At 39.7% G+C, this 19600-nt stretch overlaps 1 protein-coding gene across 7 annotated transcripts in view; it reads right to left on the minus strand.

Moving 5' to 3' along the window:
• ASH1L (ASH1 like histone lysine methyltransferase) overlaps positions 1 to 19600 on the minus strand; it is a 217358-nt gene that overhangs the window by 28632 nt on the left and 169126 nt on the right. For all 7 annotated transcript variants that reach the window (XM_032622913.1, XM_032622966.1, XM_032622947.1 and 4 more), the window contains 4 exons: positions 18750 to 18795; positions 18528 to 18636; positions 10792 to 10998; positions 10520 to 10666 (listed from right to left, as the gene is read on the minus strand). In XM_032622913.1, coding sequence (XP_032478804.1) covers positions 10520 to 10666; positions 10792 to 10998; positions 18528 to 18636; positions 18750 to 18795 — 509 coding nt within the window. The remainder of the gene's footprint in view (positions 1 to 10519; positions 10667 to 10791; positions 10999 to 18527; positions 18637 to 18749; positions 18796 to 19600) is intronic.

The raw sequence follows: 19600 nt of genomic DNA on the forward strand, positions 1-19600 counted from the left end.
TTTTGAGGAACCTCCTTACCCTTTTCCACTGTGGCTATACCATTTTTAGATTCTCAAGAGAGCATAAGGGTTCCTCTTTCTCCACATCTTCGTCAGCACTTATTGTTTTCTGTTATTTTCACAGTAGCCATTCTGAGGGTGTGAAGTGGTATCTCATAGTTTTGATTTGCATTTCCTTAATGATTAGTGATGTTGAGCATCTTTTTATTTGCTTATTGGCCATTTGTACAATCTTTGGAGAATGTATATTCAAGCCCTTTGTCCATTCTGAATTGGGCTGTCTTTTTGTTGTTGAGTTTCAGGGTTCTCTATATATTCTGGATATTAATACCTTATAAGATAAATGACTTGCAAATATTTTCTCCCATTCTGTGGGTTGCCTTTTTTTTTTTTAAATTAATTTATTTATTTTTTGTCTGTGTTGGGTCTTCATTTCTGTGCAAGGGCTTTCTCTAGTTGCGGCAAGCGGGGGCCACTTTTCATCGCGGTGCGCGGGCCTCTCACTGTTGCAGCCTCTCTTGTTGTGGAGCACAGCCTCCAGACGCGCAGGCTCAGTAGCTGTAGCTCACGGGCCTAGTTGCTCTTTGGCATATGGGATCTTCCCAGACCAGGGCTCGAACCTGTGTCCCCTGCATCGGCAGGCAGATTCTCAACCACTGTGCCACCAGGGAAGCCCTGTGGGTTGCCTTTTTACTCTGGGAATAGTGTCTTCTTTTTTTAAAAAATAAATAAATTTATTTATTTATTTATGGCTGTGTTGGGTCTTCGTTGTTGCGTGTGGGCTTTTCTCTAGTTGGGGTGAGCGGGGGCTACTCTTCATTGTGGTGCGTGGGCTTCTCATTGCAGTGGCTTCTCTTGTTGCAGAGCATGGGCTCTAGGCACACGGGCTTCAGTAGTTGTGGCACACGGGCTCAGTAGTTGTGGCTTGTGGGCTCTAGAGCTCAGGCTCAGTAGTTGTGGCGCACGGGCTTAGCTGCTCTGTGGCATGTGGGATCTTCCCGGACCAGGGTTTGAACCTCTGTCTCCTGCACTGGCAGGCGGATTCTTAACCACTGTGCCTCCAGGGAAGCCCGGAATAGTATCTTTTGATTTAAAATTTTTTATGAAGTACACTTTGCCTATTTTTTCTTTGGTTACCTGTGCCTTTGGTGTCATATCCAAGAAATTATTGCCAAGTCCACTGCTGTGAAACTTTTGTTCTATGTTTTCTTCTTCAACTTTTATCGGTTTAGGTCTTACATTTAGGTCCTTGACTGGTTTGAATTAATTTTTGTATACGGTGTTTGGTAAGGGACCAACTTCATACTTTTGCATGTGGATATTCAGTTTTCCTAGCACCATTTGCTGAAAAGACTATATCCCTTTTCCACTGAATGGTGTTGGCACAGTTGTAAAAAAAATCATTTGACCAAATATGTGAAGGTTTATTTCAAGGTTCTCTATTTCATGGGTCTGTGTGCCTGTCTTTATGCCTATACCATACTGCTTTGATTACTATAACTTTGTAGTAAGTTTTGAAATAAAGAAGTGTGAGTCCTCCAGTTTTGTTCTTTTTTAGGATTGTTTTGGTTATTTGTGTGTGGGGGGTCCCTTGAGATTCTATATGAATTTTAAGATGGGTTTTCTATTTCTGAAAAAAAAAGAGAAGTCTTTGGGATTTTGATAGGGATTGCATTGAATCTGTAGGTCACTTTGGGCAATACTGACATTTTAGCAATATTAAATCTTCTAATGAACATGGTATGTGTTACCATTCATTTATATCTTTAATTTCTTTTAGCAGTGTTTTATAGCTTTCATTGTACAATTCTTTCACCTCATTGATTAAGTTAATTCCTAAGTACTTCATTCTTTTTCATGATACTGCAAATGGAACTGGTTTTGTAATTTCCTTTTCAGATTGCCCACTGTATATAGAAACGCAACTGCAAGAGACTGTACAATATACAAATAGAGAAATTTTTATTCTTCTTTTCCAATTTGGATGCCTTTTATATTCTCTTTCTTGTCTAATTTTTCTAGCTAGAACTTCCAATATTATTTTGAATAGAAGTGAAGAAAGTGGGCATCCTTGTCTTGTCCCTGATCATAGAGGAAAAGCTTTCAGTCTTTCACCATTGAGTATTATGTTTGCTGTGGGTTTTCATATATGGCTTTTATTATGTTCACGTAGTCCTTCTATTCCTATTTTGAGTACTTTAAAAAAGTTATTTCATTTATATTTATTTTTGGCTGTGTTGGGTCTTTGTTGCTGTGCGTGGGCTTTCTCTAGTTACAGTGAATGGGAGTTACTCTTCGTTGAGACGTGTGGGCTTCTCATTGCGGTGGCTTCTCTTGGTGTGGAGCACGAGCTCTAGGCACGTGGGCTTCAGTAGTTGTGGCGCGTGGGCTCTAGAGCGCAGCCTCAGTAGTTGTGGCACACGCACTTAGTTGCTCTGTGGCATGTGCAATCTTCCTGGACCAGGGCTCGATCCTGTGTCCCCTGAACTGGCAGGTGGATTCTTAACCACTGTGCCACCAGGGAAGCCCTTGTTGAGTACATTTATCATAAAAGGGTGTTAAACTTTGTCAAATGCTTTTTCTGCATCAACTGAGATGATCATGTGATTCCTTTTCCCCTTCATTTTATTGATGTAGTGTATCACACTGATCAATTTCCATATGCTGAACCATCTTTGCCTTTCAGGATTAAATCCCACCTGGTCATTGTGCATAATCCTTTTAATATGCTGTTGAATTCTGTTTGCTAGTATTTTGTAGAGGACTTTTGCATGAATGTTCATAAGAGGTATTGGTATCTAGTTTTCTTGTAGGGTCTTCACCAAGCTTTGGTGTCAGGGTTATGCTGGCTTCATACAGTGAGTAAGGAGGTGTTTCCTTCTCTTCAATTTTTTGGAAAAGTTTGAGATGGGTTGGTATTAATTTGGTAGAATTCACCAGTAAAACCATCAAGTCAAGGGCTTTTATTTGTTGGGAGATTTCTGATTCAATATCCTTACTAGTTATAGGTCTATTCAGATTTTTAATTTCTTCATGATTTAGTCTTAGCAGGTTTTGTGTTTCTAGAAATTTGTCCATTTCAACAAGATTATCCAATTTTTTGGTGTACATCTGTTCACAGTACTCTCTTATAATCTTTTTCATTTCTGCAGAATTGGTAGTAATGTCCCCACTTTCATTTCATTTGTCTTTTAAACATTTATTTATTTGGCTGCTCTGTGTCTTAGTTGCAGCACGTGGGATCTTTCAGTTGCAGCATGCAGGATCCAGTTCCCTGACCAGGGATAGAACCCAGGCCCTCTGCACTGGGAGCATGGAGTCTTACCAATGGCACCACCAGGGAAGTCCCTCATCTCATTTCTGAGTTTAGTAATTTGCGTGCCTTTTTCTTTGCCCATCTAGTTTTAAAAAAAATTATTTTCTTTCTTATTTTTTTTGTTGAGTTGGGTCTTAGTTGCAGCACACATGGTCTTTGTTGTGGCACATGGGAGCTTAGTTCCCCAACCTGCAACTTCTGGATTGGAAGGTGGATTCTTTTCTTTTTTAATTAATTAATTTTTGGCTGCGTTGGGTCTTCGTTGCTGTGCGTGGGCTTTCTCTAGTTGTGGCGAACGGGGGCTACTCTTCGTTGCAGTGCACGGGCTTCAGTAGTTGTGGCTTGTGGGCTCTCGAGCACAGGCTCAGTAGTTGTGGTGCATGGGCTTAGCTGCTCCATGGCATGTGGGATCTTCCCAGATCAGGGCTCAAACCCATGTCCCCTGCATTGGCAAGCGGATTCTTAACCACTGCATCACCAGGGAAGTCCCAAGGTTTGTTGACTATGCTTATCTTTTTGAAGAACCAACTTTTGGTTTCATTGATTTTCTCTATTGTTTTTCTATTCTCTATTTCATTTATCTCTGCTCTATATTATTTCCTTCCTTTTGTTAACTTCAGGTGTAGTTTGTTCTTTTTCTAGGTCATTAAGTTGTAAAGTTAGGTTGCTGATTTGAGCTCTTTCTTGATTTTTAATGTAAGCATTTATAGCTATAAACTTCCTACTTAGCACTGTTCCTGCTGCATTCTATAAGTTTTGGTATGTTGTGTTATCATTTTCATTCATATCTAAGTATTTTCTAATTTCCTTTGTGATTTCTTTTCTGACCAACTGGTTTTGTAAAATTTCCAATTTCCTTTATGTTACTGATTTCCAACTTCATCCACTGTGGACAGAAAAGATACTTTCTATGATATCTGGCTTTTAAAATCTATTGAGACTTAATTTGTGACTAACATATAGTCTACCCTGGAAAATGTCCCACGTGCACTTGAGAAGAATGTAAATGCTGTTGTTGTTGGGTGGAGTAGTCTGTAATATCTTTTAGATCTAGTTGGTTTATTGTGCTAAGTCCTCTGTTCCTTACTTATCATCTTTCTGTTTGTCGTATTCATTACTGAGTGGGGTACTGAAGTCTCCAATTATTATTGCAGAATTGTTTATTTCTCCCTTCAATTCTGTCAGTTTTTGCTACATATATTTTGAGGTTCTGTCATTATGTGTGTAAATGCTTACAGTTTTTGTATCTTCTTGTGGAAACTTTCTAAAAAACACATGTCCTTCTTTGTCTCTTGTAACCTTTTTGGGTTTAAAGTCTATTTTAGCCATTCGTGCTCTCTTTTGGTTACTATTTACATGAAATATCTTTTCCCATACTTTCACTTTCAACCTGTTTGTGTCTTTGGATGTCAATTGAATCTCTTATACACAGTATATAGTTGGATCATGTGTTTTTACTCTATTCTGCCAATCTATTTTAAAAATTGAGGTATAATTGAGATAAAATATTATAATAGTTTCAGGTATAACATAATGATTCATTATATGTATATATTGCAAAATGATCACCACAATGAGTCTAGTTAACATCCATCACCACACATGGTATCAAACTATTTTCTTGTGATGAGCTCTTTAAGATTCACTCTCTTGGGCTTCCCTGGTGGCGCAGTGGTTAAGAATCCACCTGCCAATGCAGGCGACACAGGTTCGAGCCCTGGTCTGGGAAGATCCCACATGCCGTGGAGCAACAAAGCCTGTGCACCACAACTACTGAGCCTGTGCTCTAGAGCCCGTGGGCCACAACTAGTGAAGCCCACATGCCTAGAGCCCGTGCTCCACAACAAGAGAAGCCACCGCAATGAGAAGCCCACGCACCGCAACGAAGAGTAGCCCCTGCTCGCCACAACCAAAGAAAAGACCGTGTGCAGCAACAAAGACCCAACGCAGCCAAAAATAAAATAAAATAAAATAAATTTATATATATATAAAAAAGATTCTCTCTCTTAGCAAGTTTCAACTATACAATGTATTAAGTATAGCCACCATGCTGCACATTACATTCTCATGTCTTATTTTATTTGGAGCACCTTCACCCATTTTTCCAAGCCTCCAAACCCTTAACTCTGGCAACCACCAATTTGTATCTAACAGTTGTTTTTTTTTTTTAAAGATTCTGCACATGAGTGAGGTCATGTGGTACTAGTCTTCCTGTCTGATTTCTCATTTAGCATAATGCCATCAAGGCCCATTCATGTTGTTGCAAATGGCAGTATTTCCTTCATTTTTATGGCTGAATAATAGTCCATTGTAGATATACACATTTTCTTTATCCATTCATCCACTGATGGATACTTAGGTTGTTTTCATGTCTTAGCTACTGTAAATAATCATGCAATGAACATGGGAGTACAGATATCTTTTTGAGTTAGTGTTTTCACTTCCTTCAGATAAATACCCAGAAATGGAATCGCTGGACTGTATGGCAGTTCTATTTTTAAATTTCCGAGAAACCTCCAGTTTTTGATAGTGGCTGCACCAATTTACATTCCCACCAACAGTGCACAAGGGTTTCCTTTTTTTCACTTCCTAACACTTCCTACTTCTTGTCTGTTTGATAATAGCCATTCTATGAGGTGCATTTGACCTGCATTTTCCTGATGATTAGTGACATTAAGCACCTTTTTATGTACCTGTTAGCCACCTGCATGTCTTCTTTAAAAAGATATATATTCAGGAACTTTCCTGATGGCCCAGTGGCTAAGACTCCGCATTCCCAATGCAGGGGGCCAAGGTTCGATTCCTGGTCAGGGAACTAGATCCCACATGCTGCAAGTAAGAGTTTGCCTGCCGCAACTAAAGATCCCGCCTGCTGCAACTAAGACCTGGTGTACCCAAATAAATAAATAAATATTGAATAAAAAAAGATGTATATTCAGATTCTCTGCCTATATTTAATTGGATTTTTTTTTGCAACTGACTTGTATGATTTCCTTATATACTTTGAAGATTAACCCCTTATCAGATTTGCAAATATTTTCTCCCATTCTATAGGTTGTCTTTTCATTTTGTTTAGGGTTTTCAGTACTGTATAGGAACATTTTAGTTTGACTAGTCTCACTTGTTCATTTCTGCTTTTAGTGCCTTCCTCTTGGTGTTAAAACCCAAAAAATATCATTGCCATGACTGACGTCAAGGAGCTTACCCTCTGTTTTCTTCTAGGAGTTTTATGGTTTTAGGTCTTACATTCAAGTCTTTAAGTTGATTTCTGTGTATGTTGAAAGATAGTGGTTCAGTTTCATTCTTTTGCATGTGGCTATCCAGTTTACCCACACCCTTTATTGAAGAGACTGCCCTTTCCCCGTTGTATATTCTTGGCTCCTGTATAATAAATTGGCCATACATGCATGGGTTTATTTCTGGGCTCTCTATTCTGTTCCATTCATCTATGAATCTGTTTTTCTGCCAATATCATACTGTTTAGATTACTACAGCTTTGTAATATAGTTTGAAATCAGGAAGTGTGATGCCTTCAACTTTGTTCTTCTTTCTCAAGACTGCTTTGACTATTTGAGGTCTTTTGTGGTTCCACAAAAAGTTTAGGATTATTTGTTCTATTTCTGTGAAAAATGCCATTGGAATTTAATTTTTATTGCACTTAATTTGTAGGATGCTTTGGGTAGTATGGACGTTTAAACAGTATCAACTCTTCAAATCCATGAGCACAGAATATCTTTTCATTTATTTGTGACTTCTGTAAGTTCTCTCATCAGTATCTTACAGTTGTCAGTGTACAGGTCTTTCACCTCCTTGGTTAAATTTATTCCTAGGTATTTTATTCTTTTTGATGCTATTGTATACAGGATTTAAAAAATTTTTTGATAGTTATTAGCGTATGGAAATGCAATTGATTTTTTAAAAAATAAGCATTTTATTAACTATTCATTTATTTATATTTTTATTTATTTAATTTGGCTGCGCTGGGTCTTAGTTGAGGCATGTGGGATCTTTAGTTGTGGCATGTGGGATTGTTAGTCACAGCATGTGAACTCAGGTGCGGCACGTAGGGTCTAGTTCCCCGACCAGGGACTGAACCCAGGCCGCCTGCATTGGGAACATGGAGTCTTACCCACTGGACCACCAGGGGAGTCCCCGCAACTAATTTTTATATTTGATTTTGTCTCCTGCAACTTTACTGAATTCATTTATCAGTTTCAAGAGTTTTTTGGTGGAGTTTTTAGCGTTTTCTATATATATTATTTCATCTGCAAATAGAGACAGTTTTACTTCTTCTTTTTCAACTGGATGACTTTTATTTATTTTTTCTTGCCTAACTGCTCTAGGTAGGACTTGCAGTATTATGTTGAATACAGGTGGTAGTAGTGGGCATTGTTGTTTTCTTCTTGATCTTAAAGGAAAAGCTTTCAAACTTCCACCTGTTGGCTTGTCACATATGGCCTTGAGGTACATTCCTTTACTCACTTTGCTGAGAGCTTTTATTATAAATGATGTTGAATTCCATTCTCTTCTGGAGAGTTTAATCTATTTGCCTTTAAATTAATTATTGATAAGGAGGGAGTTACCTCTGTCATTGTGCAATTTGTTTTCAATATGCCCTATAGCTTTTTGTCCCTCATTGCCTGAATTCCTGTCTATAGTATTTAATTTTTTGGAGTGAAATGTTTAAATTCCTTCTTAATTTCCTTTTGTACATGTCTGTAGCTACTGCATTTGTGGTTATCATGAGGATTACACTGAACATCCTGAAGTTATAACACTATAATTTTATTTATAGCAGCTTAACTTCAATTAACATATAAAAACTCTGCTCCTTTACAGCTCTTTCTACTCCTTTCAGTATCACAAAATTACACCTTTATAACTGTGTGCACAAAAAATAAACTAATAATTCCTTTAAATGCATTAGTCTCCTAAATTATGTAGAAAACAAAAAGTACAGTTACAAACCACTGTAACAAAATTCTAGCTTTTATAATTGCCCATGTATTTACCTTTATTAAGATTTTTTATTTATCCATATGGCATGAAGTACTGTCTAGTGTCCTTTCATTTCAACTTGCAGGAGGCTCTTGAGCATTTTTGCAGGGTAGGTCTAGTACTCACAAATTCCCTCATCTTTTGTTTATTTGGGAATGTTTTGATTTCTTCCTCACTTTTGAAGGACAGTTTTGCCACATACAGGAATCATTTTAGCATGTTGTATACACTGGCCCACTGTCTTCTGGCCTCCAAAATTTCTGATAAGGACACTGCAAACTTTCTTACTGAGGATCTACTGTACGTGATGATTTGCTTGTCTCGTGCTGCTTCCAAGATTTGCTCTGTCTTTTGAAAGTCTGGTTATAACGTGTCTTGGTATGTGTCTCTTTGAGTTCATCTTACTTGGAGTTTGGGAAGCTTCCTGGAATTTTTTTTTTCCCTGGATATTTATAGTCACATCTTTCATGAAATTTGGTAAATTTTCAACCATTATTTCTTTAAATATTCTCTCTGCCTCTTTGTATCTGTCTTCTCCGTCTGGAACATCCACAATGCATATGGTTGTTCTGCTTGATGGTGTCCCACAGGTCACTTAGGGCTCTCTTTTCTTCAATCTTTTTCTTATTCCTCAGGCTTGATAATTTACATTGTCCTCATCTTCAAGTTCACTGTTCCTTTCTTCTGCCTGCTCAAACCTGCCTTTGAATCCATCTAGTGAGTTTTTCATTTCAATTACTGTACTTTTCAGCTCCAGAATTCCTTTTTGGTATCTTTTTAGGCTTTCTATCTCTTTACTGATATTTCCATTTTGTTCCAACATCATTTTCATGACTTTCTCATGAAAGAAAGTTTTTTTCATGACAATTTCCTTTAGTTCTTTGAGCATGATTAGGGCAGCTGTTTAAAAGTCTTTGTCTGATGTATCTGCCATTAAAGTCCATTTTAGGTTCAGATTCTACTGAATTATTTTTTTGCTTTGAATGGACAATACTTTCTTGTGTCTTTGTATTCTCTGTGATTTTTTTGTTGAACACTGGACATTTGAGTTGAATAATGTGGTAACTCTGGAAATTAAAGATTCTCCATCCAGTTTGCTGTTTTTTGTTATTTTGATTGCTGTAGGCTGTCTCTGTGCCAAGGACCAGCCTCAGGTGTAAACTTAGTGTCTTATGTCTTTTCCAATCCTTTCGTTGGATATGGGCAGTCACTGTCTATTTCCCCTCATATATGCAGTTGTTTTTGAACGTCTTAGTCTTTAATCTCTGTCCCAAAAGGGGAAAAGCAAAAAATGAAGGTGGCGAAAAGAGGGCACCCCTAAAATCTCCTGGGAGTCACTTTAGCTGGAGGGAGAGGGACTTGCAACAATGGTGGAGGTACACAGTGGCTGCCTGCTTCTTTGCACCTCTGTGATCAGAAGAAGCAATCAAAGCATAGGTACCTAATATTTGGAGAACAGGGTCCTTTTTATCCACCCTAGCATTTGCAAGCTGTATGCAAGATATTTCAGGAACACTTGCACAGCTACCTGCCATGTAGCTATGGGTAGGGATGAGTAGCTGCTACTGTGCTAACACCTAAAATTGACTGAAATGATCCATAACTGACCATCTAAAACTTCCCCTGGATGTTACAAGCCTTCAACAGACCCCAGAGTTCCAAAAGAGTTTTATCAAACATATTCTACTAGTGCAATTGTCTAAAGGGAGACAGATTCCTTGTGCTTCTTACTCTATCATCTTCTCAGAATCCTCTCCTATCATGTTATCTTTTCTGAACTATTTTTCAGATGCATTTTTTCATTCTCAATTAGATTATAATCTATTACTTTTATTTTTATTTCTCATTGTAACAAATGCAGTGAGGATGTGATAAATATGCTAACTGTATGGATGTGAGAAGAACCACATAACACAGTGCTTGGCGCATAGTAAGCAGTCAATAAATATTAGGTATTATCTCACACACACAAACACACACACACACACACACATAAATGTTACATTCTTCTGGGAGTGAGTAGTTACGATGAAGTGTGGAGAAATAGTACGAGCTTACTCTCTACCTGGAGGCTCTGGTATAATAAGGAATTGCCTGAGCTGCTTTGTGTAAGCTGACTAAAATTGTGGAAAGATCAGTCTCTGGATGTCCTCAAAGCTTTCTGCTCTGTTGGAGTCTTGTCTTCACCTTCCCCTGCTTTCTTACCATTTCTGCATTTCACAATTTGGGTCACAGCTGTGGTTGATGAATCGGGCCTCATTTCCCATGCGGTAACTGTCAATCACCATCCCACTATCCAGGTTCAGACAATAGTGGTCACTGTGATTATGATACTGCTCAATCATCCTATTCCTAAAGAGGAGAGAAATGATTGAAAGCCAATTAATGATTAAGTTGAAAGTAAATTTCAAATATTTCATTTTCCATACTAATCTGGTAACTTTGCCATTTTACTGGAGTATCATTTACCAACGTACCTGAACTCCTGTTCGCTGACAACCTCCCCTAGGTATTCAATGATGAACTGCCCAGCTTTTAGGGGTTCTTTGGTTCTGATTCCCCAACCTTTTTCCTCAGCTCGAAATCGTTCTAGACATTGCACCCACTCATGCCTCTGTATCCTCTGGTTACAGCACTGCTCACCACAGGGGCAAGTGTTGGGGGAACACTCAGCAAAGATCATTCTAGAAAGAAAAGGAAAAATTGTATGTCAATTAACACTATACAAAACCTTCATGAACCCATTTTTTACGTAGGAATTTAAAAAATGAATGCATAAAATTAATTTTTATTTTAATAAGGTTAGATTGGTTAACAAAGTTAACAAGGTAATAATGTCTAAGTTCAAAAATAATACTGAAAATTTCCAAGTCAAAGTGCAAACACTGATGCTTCTTATAAATTAATGAGTTAATTGTCCACTCAGCATCCTGGGTAAACACTATCATATTTAGTTCTGGGCTAAGAATATATGAACTGTAACCCATAGAGGAATTAATAATTTGATGATTACATTGCACTATTGTTTTGAAGTAGCTCATAGCCATTTACAGATTTTTTAAAAAATTGTGGTAAAATACACATAAAATTTACTATAACATTTACCATCATAACCACTTTATTTTTAAATAAATTTATTTATTTATTTTTTGTTGCATTGGGTCATCGTTGCTGCGCTCAGGCTTTCTCCAGTTGTGGCGAGCAGGGGCTACTTTTCATTGTGGTGCACAGGCTTCTCATTGCATTGGCTTCTCTTTGTTGTGGAGCATGTGCTCTAAGCACGCGGGCTTCAGCAGTTGTAGCATGTGGGCTCAGTAGTTGTGGGTCATGGCTCTAGGGCACAAGCTCAGTAGTTGTGGTGCATGTGGGATCTTCCTGGACCAGGGCTTGAACCCGAGTCCCCTGCATTGGCAGGGGGATTTTTTTTTCTAATTTAAAAAATATTTATTTATTTATTTACTTATTTATCTTTGGCTGCATTGGGTCTTTGTTGCTGTGAGTGGGTTTTCTCTAGTTGCAGTGAGCAGCGGCTACTTTTCGTTGAGGTACGTGGGCTTCTCTTGTTGTGGAGCGTGGGCTCTAGGTGCGTGGGCTTCAGTAGTTGTGGCACACGGGCTCAGTAGTTGTGGCTCGCAGGCTTAGTTGTTCTGTGGCATGTGGGATCTTCCCAGAACAGGGCTCGAACCTGTGCAGCCTGCATTGGCAGGCAGATTCTTAACCACTGTGCAACCAGGGAAGCCCACAGTTTATAATTTAAAGTACTTATTGGGGTTTCCCTGGTGGCGCAGTAGTTCAGAATCTGCCTGCCAATGCAGGGGACACGGGTTCGAGCCCTGGTCTGGGAAGATCCCACATGCCGTGGAGCAACTGGGCCCATGAGACACAATTACTGAGCCTGTGCGTCTGGAGCCTGTGCTCCTCAACAACAGAGGCCGTGACAGAAGCCCACGCACTGCGATGAAGAGTGGCCCCTGCTTGCCACAACTAGAGAAAGCTCACACACAGAAACGAAGACCCAACATAGCCATAAATAAATAAATAAAAATTTAAAGTACTTACAGGGTTGTTTGATTTATTCTTCAGAAAGATATTATCTTGGGCTTCCCTGGTGGCACAGTGGTTAAGAATCCACCTGTCAATGCAGGGGACATGGGCTCGAGCCCTCGTCCGGGGAGATCCCACATGCCACGGAGCAACTAAGCCCATGTGCCACAACTACTGAGCCTGCGCTCTAGAGCCTGTGAGTCACAACTTCTGAAGCCCACGCACCTAGAGCCTGTGCTCCACAACAAGAGAAGCCACCGCAATGAAGAGCCCGCGCACCGCAACGAAGAATAGCCCCTGCTCACCGCAACTAGAGAAAGCCTGTGTGCAGCAACAAAGACCCAACGCAGCCAAAATAAATAAAAATAAAACAAATAAATTTATTAAAAAAATATTATCTTTATCTAAAGGGCAAACAGCCCACAGTGTCAAATCATATAAATGAGCAGTAAGCAGAGAAAATATCCTCTGGACTATACTTCAATTTAAGACAATCAGGGAGTTCCTTAGTGGCTCAGTGATTAAGAATCTGCCTGCCAATGCAGGGGACACGGGTTCAAGCCCTGGTCCAGGAAGATCCCACATGCTGCGGAGCAGCTAAGCCTGTGTGCCACAACTATTGAGCCTGTGCTCTAGAGCCTGAGAGCCACAATGACTGAGCCGGCATGCCACAACTACTGAAGCCCGCGCACTTACAGCCCATGCTCCACAACAAGAGAAGCCACCACAATGAGAAGCCCGTGCACAGTAATGAAGAGTAGCCCCACTCGCTACAACCAGAGAAAGCCCACGTGCGGCAATGAGGACCCAACACAGCCATAAATAAATAAATAAATAAAAGAAGAATAAAAATATATCAAAAAAAATTTAAGACAATCAGCTTAACTTGTAAAGACACTGCCTTACTGTCAAATTCACCACAGTTATCCTTTGTTTTGCTGATTTCTTTGCTGCATGGATATTGACGAACACCCCTCCTAGAACTGTCCTACTATTTTCGGCTTTGTTGATCTTTTATGATAATGGACTTCCCACCTTTACAATAACAATTCCTTTTTTTCTTTTTTTAAACGGGGATCCTTTCCTCCTCTCTACTTTCCATGGCATATTCATCGCTCCTCTTTTCTTCAGAAGGCTTATTCATTTTCATGGCTTTTAAAAATAATTAATTAATTTAGTTTTTGCTGCGTTGGGTCTTTGCTGCTGCTCTTTGTTGCGGTGCTCGGGCTTCTCATTGCAGTGGCTTCTCTTTTTGTGGAGCATGGGCTCTAGGTGCGTGAGCTTCAGTAATTGTGGCACATGGGCTCAGTAGTTGTGGTGCACAGTCTTAGTTGCTCCACAGCATGTGGGATCTTCCTGGACGGCTCGAACCCGTGTCCCCTGCATTGGCAGGCGATTCTTAACCACTGCACCACCATGGAAGTCCTATTCTGTTTGTTTTGATAAATGACCAAGATAAGCCCTTTAACTGTATAAACATGTATATAAACATTCATTGTCTGGAAAACAAAACCATAAAGTTACCAAAATCTGAAAGTAGATGCTGCAAACTAACATGGGAAGATTTTGATTTAGCAATGTAAATTGCCATTACCTGTGGTCACAATGCCCTTGAAAAATTAGAGAATTTTCCCCCCCTCTAAATATAGATCATCTGATTGCTCTTTCTCTTACACGGTAAGATTTAAGATTAAACAATCATTGAGGAATGTACTAATGTGATTGACTTCACTAGCTATGGAGGTCAGACCATTCCTGTAAATGGAAATGTGTTTTCACTTAAATGAAATGAATGTTCCTACTCTGAATCATGCTAGGTCAGGAAGGAGTAAGCCTTGGAGGTGGGGGAGAGGATCATTCCATCCCAACTTTTTGGGACCAAGAATCTGAGGAACCAGGGTTCTTCTAGAGTAAAAGGTGAATGCTCCTAGAGATTCTCATTGGTGGGCAAGTGGAAGTGAAGTGCTCTCAACAAAGTAGCATAGATAGACTCTAACAGGGAGTTAGACAGGGGCCCTGATGTTTAGTTTAGGGCCTGTGAACTCCAAAAATAATCACCACTGGTGGCATAAGTCTCACCAGGTAATATACATTTATCTTCCCCTAAGTATTCAGTTTTGTTACACACCATGTCTATCCTTTTGGAGAGGTGAAGGAGTGGGCTCTGTATGTGCTATGAGCAAATGGGTACAGCATTAAAAAATAGCTTGAGGGCTTCCCTGGTGGTGCAGTGGTCGAAAGTCCGCCTGCCGAAGCAGGGGACACGGGTTTGTGCCCCGGTCTGGGAAGATCCCTCATGCCGCGGAGCGGATAGGCCCATGAGCCATGGCCGCTGAGCCTGCACGTCTGGAGCCTGTGCTCCGCAACGGGAGAGGCCACAACAGTAAGAGGCCCGCGTACTGCAAAAAAAAAAAAAGCTTGAAATGAATGACAAGACTCTGTTCCAGGGAAAGAGGAATGTTCTGGAGCAGCAATGGGTTTGATATGGATGGTGTACAGAAACAAATACCCACCAAGGAAGATCTGTAGTATTTATAAACAGTGTTGGTGATTCCTAGAAATTGTTTGGAAGAAAGGAGGACAAGTGTTTAAAGTCTTTATTTGAAGTAATTGTAAAACCCCATTATTTGTTTTAAAAATACTCCTGGGACTTCTCTAGTGCTGCAGTGGCTAAGAATCTGCCTGCCAATGCAAGGGACATGGGATCGATTCCCTTGTCTGGGAAGATCCCACATGTCACGGAGCAACTAAGCCCATGCGCCGCAATTACTGAGCCTGCACTCTAGAGCCCTCGAGCCACAACTACTGAGCCCACGTGCCACAACTACTGAAGCCTGCGCACCTAGAGCCCGTGCTACGCAACAAGAGAAGCCACTGCAAGGAGAAGAACACGCACCGCAATGTAGTCCTGGCTCGATGCAACTAGAGAAAATCTGCACTCAGCAATGAAGACCCAATGCAACCAAAAATAAATAAATAAATAAAAACTAAAAAAATATAGTCCTGAATCAAGTGTTCCCTGGGCTACTTACAAGTAAGTACAATTCTACATATGAGTCTTGCATGGATGCGAAAGTGGATCCTGCCAATCCTTTAACTCCCCCACCCCCTTAAATATTTACAGAACTCTGAATACAAAGACAGGTAAGACAAAGCCACCCTACATTTTACTTTTTTTTTTTTTTTTTTTTTTTTGCTGTACGCGGGCCTCTCACTGTTGTGGCCTCTCCCGCTGTGGAGCACAGGCTCCGGACGCACAGACCCAGCAGCCACGGCTCACGGGCCCAGCCACTCCGCGGCATGTGGGATCTTCCCGGACCGGGGCACGAACCCGTGTCACGAACCCCTGTCACCTGCATCGGCAGGTGGACTCTCAACCGCTGCGCCACCAGGGAAGCCCGCCACCCTACATTTTAGATAGCTCCATTTAACTGAATCTTTATGAGGGTTACTTTTAAATATATAAGGAAGCACCCACCGAATAACATTTGAATTTTTCTTAGTTATTTATACATTAATCACATTCATTAGATGCATGATGATGTAGTGCCCATATTCTCATGACACAAAGTTGGCAGTATTGTGTCTGAGTGTTTGTTTATTTCTTTTTTTTTTTTGCCATACGTGGGCCTCTCACTGTTGTGGCCTCTCCCGTTGCGGAGCACAGGCTCCGGATGCGCAGGCTCAGCAGCCATGGCTCACGGGCCTAGCTGCTCCGCGGCATGTGGGATCTTCCCGGACCGGGGCACAAACCCGTGTCCCCTGCATCGGCAGGCGGACTCTCAACCACTGCACCACCAGGGGAGCCCTGTTTATTTCTTATTTAGGGGTAAGTTTTGTTTTTTTTTGGAACAATGACAACATAATGGGAAGGATAAATGTGACACCCATACTAAATGATATAAAGGCGACCAATGTTATTATGTAAAGGTAAATGTTCAAATTTCAATTTTTAAGAGATTAAAAGACTATCAATATGTATACAATAAGCAGTGTGGTACAGTGGAAAGAACATGACTTTTGAATCAAACACATGTGGGTTCAAATTCTATCTCTGTCACTTGTCTTATGTAATGTGGAGCAATTTACCATCTAAAATCTAGGTTCCTTCATCTGTACAATGTAAAACTATCAACTACCTCCTTGGACTATTATGAGAAAGAGAAAAAATAAGCAATGAGGCAGCTATATTATAGTAATTTCACAGACAATAAAATATCATACAAACAAGCACAGAAATGTTAGCATCTAAAGAGATGCACATTTAAACAACTTTAAGGACATATACTCTAAAATATTAAACCAACAAAATACTAAAGCACTAGAAATAAAGTTAGATGTTAATAACTAAAGGCGGTGGAACTATGGGGAAATAAATATATTTATATATTGGTGGTGATACCAAAAATTAACTCAATATTTCATGACAGCTATTGGATAGTATACAGTAAGAATTATATATATGTCCTTATAGTTTGTACAGGTATTTCTTCTTTTGAGAATACACTCTAAGGGTTAAAAAAGAAGGGAATCTACACAAAGAGTTTCATAGTAGTGCCATTTTTAATAGCAAAACATTAAAAATAACTTGAATAACGAACAACAGAAGAAGGACAAACTGTGACATACTAACCTAAAAAGGATGAGCTTTTGGATCACAGTGATACATAAAAGTGCATATATAAAATATCTGTGAGTGAAAAAAATCAGCTATCTATAACACCAAGCTATTACTACTATGTACAACTGTATGTATGTACAATGACAAGATGTGAATTTACAGTGATGTACATAAGGGGGAATTCCCCAACTGGCACGCTAAAGCAGAAACGCTGATTCCCTCAGCCCGCAGGGGGGTTGACTAGAGATGGAGACTGGGAAAGCAGCTGTCTTTTTCTAGGAAAGCTATCTAGAACAAGGAGCATTGATGGGAAGTTCATTAATTCTTTTTTTGCTATAAATATGCTTATGTTACTAAAACCAACAAATTCTATCTCTACTCCTTTGTCTCAATTAGACATTTCCATTTTGAAATCTCAATGTCATTTAAAACTCAGTGGTCCCAAATCAAAATCATAATTTTTATGTCCAAACCAGTTAGATTCCACACTTTCTATCTCTGACAATAGCATAAGCATCTCTCATTAGCATCACTGACTCAATCATCATGTGTATATCTGCTATATGCTAATGGTTTATCAACCTAGTTTCCCTCCCGCCCAAATATATCATGGCCTCTTTCTTCTCTATCACTGCCATCATCCTACTTTTACTCCCTCATTATGGCTACCATATACTGAGATCTAGGAAGGTTTCTAGAACTGTGCTTAATGAATTGTAAACATTGTTTCACATAATCCTCACAAACCCCTCCATAAAGATGGTGTTATTTTTATTAGAGGGGTTAAAGAACTTTCCTCAGGTCTCTTAAGTAGTAAGAGGATTTAAACCTGAGGACATAAGACTCTAGATCACATTGTTATGTTACTCTACTTAGCCCATGTTATGGGCTGAATGTGCCCCCTCAAAATTCATAGTTGAAGCCCTAGCCTCCAGGGCGACAGTATTTGGAAATAGGGTCTTTGGGAGTTAAACAGGTTTATATTAGGTCAGAAGGGTGAGAACCTCCTAATGGAATTGGTGCCCTTCTAAGAAGAGGACGAGAGAGAGAAATCTCTCTCTCTCTCTCTCTACCATGAGCATGCACTGAGGAAAGGCCATGTGAGCACACAGGGAGAAGGCAGCTGTCTATAAGCTAGGAATTGGGTCCTCATCAGACACTGAATCTGCTGGCAATTTGCCCTTGGACTTCACAGCTTCCAGAACTGTGAGAAATACATTTCTGTTGTTTAAGTCTATGATATTTTGTTATAGAAGCCCAAGCAGACTGAGACAGCTCAACAATTAGGTTTTATATACTATCTTTGTGCAACTTCTTGAAGGGAAATCAAAGAGCCTATTTAACCTTTCCCTCTAAATGAAGTGACTTTTTTTTTTTTGGCCATGCCACACGGCTTGTGGGATCTTAGTCCCCCAACCAGGGATTGAACCTGGACCCTCGGCAGTGAAAGCACGGAGTCCTAACCACTGGACCGCCAGGGAATTCCCCTAAATGAAGTATCTTACAGACCTTAAAGCCTGTGCTTACAGAATCAGTTTAGTACAGTACCTATTGAGGCAGTCATCCACACAGCCCTTTTTGGTGTCATCATCCGGTTTCTTACAGTTACAAGTGGTAGCCTCATAACCAGAAAGGGGTTTGACATCAACGTAGACATCTTGAGAGAAGACAGCAAAGAATAGTTTGTGAATATATAGGATAATTTTTTAAGTGCCAGGCTAAGAACACTGATTGTATGGAGGCAGAAAAAATAGCTTCCATGTTACTCACTTGAACGGATTTTTTTATATAGTGGGACATCTGGTTTCTTGTATAGCTAGAAGAAAAAACAGAAAAATCTTGATACAGCATTCAACTTCAAATGCCAGAAAACAGTATCAATCACTAAAAATAGAGGAAATTATCCACGTACTCTGCTCATATGGAAACATTTACAAGACTTTCTGGGTTGGATAATTTGAGGGAAACTTGGTGTGATCACTTTTTTACCTTGAAATAAAAGATGACTTACTAGATCAGGGTTTAAGAGAGAACTAGATTCAACGGAAGCAATACTAAGTAGTTTTAAAAAAATGCATTTTTTGTTAGATGTTTCTTCAGCAAGTTATTAGATAGACTTAAATGAAAATCACACTGCAGATCAAAGCTTTTCATTTGGATAAATTAAGATTGTATTTGCCTCTATGAAAAGACTGGAAAACTTGCACAGGGCTTGTTTAGATGGCCTGCGTAGGTATATGAAATGAAAAAGATGAGAACCCTAGCTTTTTCAGGGTAAGTGTTGTAGGGAAACACATTTCACGTTTTAATTAAGTCAATTAATTTAGTGAACAAAGGGGAGATGGCAGGCAGAATAATGGCGCTCTCATACTGCAATAAAGAATGCATTAGGAAGAAAATGTATTAGGTCAGTGGGTCAGTGTTTTGCCATAGAAGACAGTACTCCCCGCCCCCGCCAAAAAAGGCAACTTGGTTTAAGCTAGAGTGTACTAATCTATAAGAATAATCCCACCATCATTTTTCAGTCAGTATAGATTCAAAACACTATCTCCTTCATTGTTATGAACTCTCTGAGACAAATATCTAACATACTGATCCTCGTAGAATTTTCAAGAGAGGCC

The sequence above is a fragment of the Phocoena sinus genome, chromosome 1 (assembly GCF_008692025.1).
Source record: "Phocoena sinus isolate mPhoSin1 chromosome 1, mPhoSin1.pri, whole genome shotgun sequence".
Lineage (NCBI taxonomy): Eukaryota > Metazoa > Chordata > Mammalia > Artiodactyla > Phocoenidae > Phocoena > Phocoena sinus.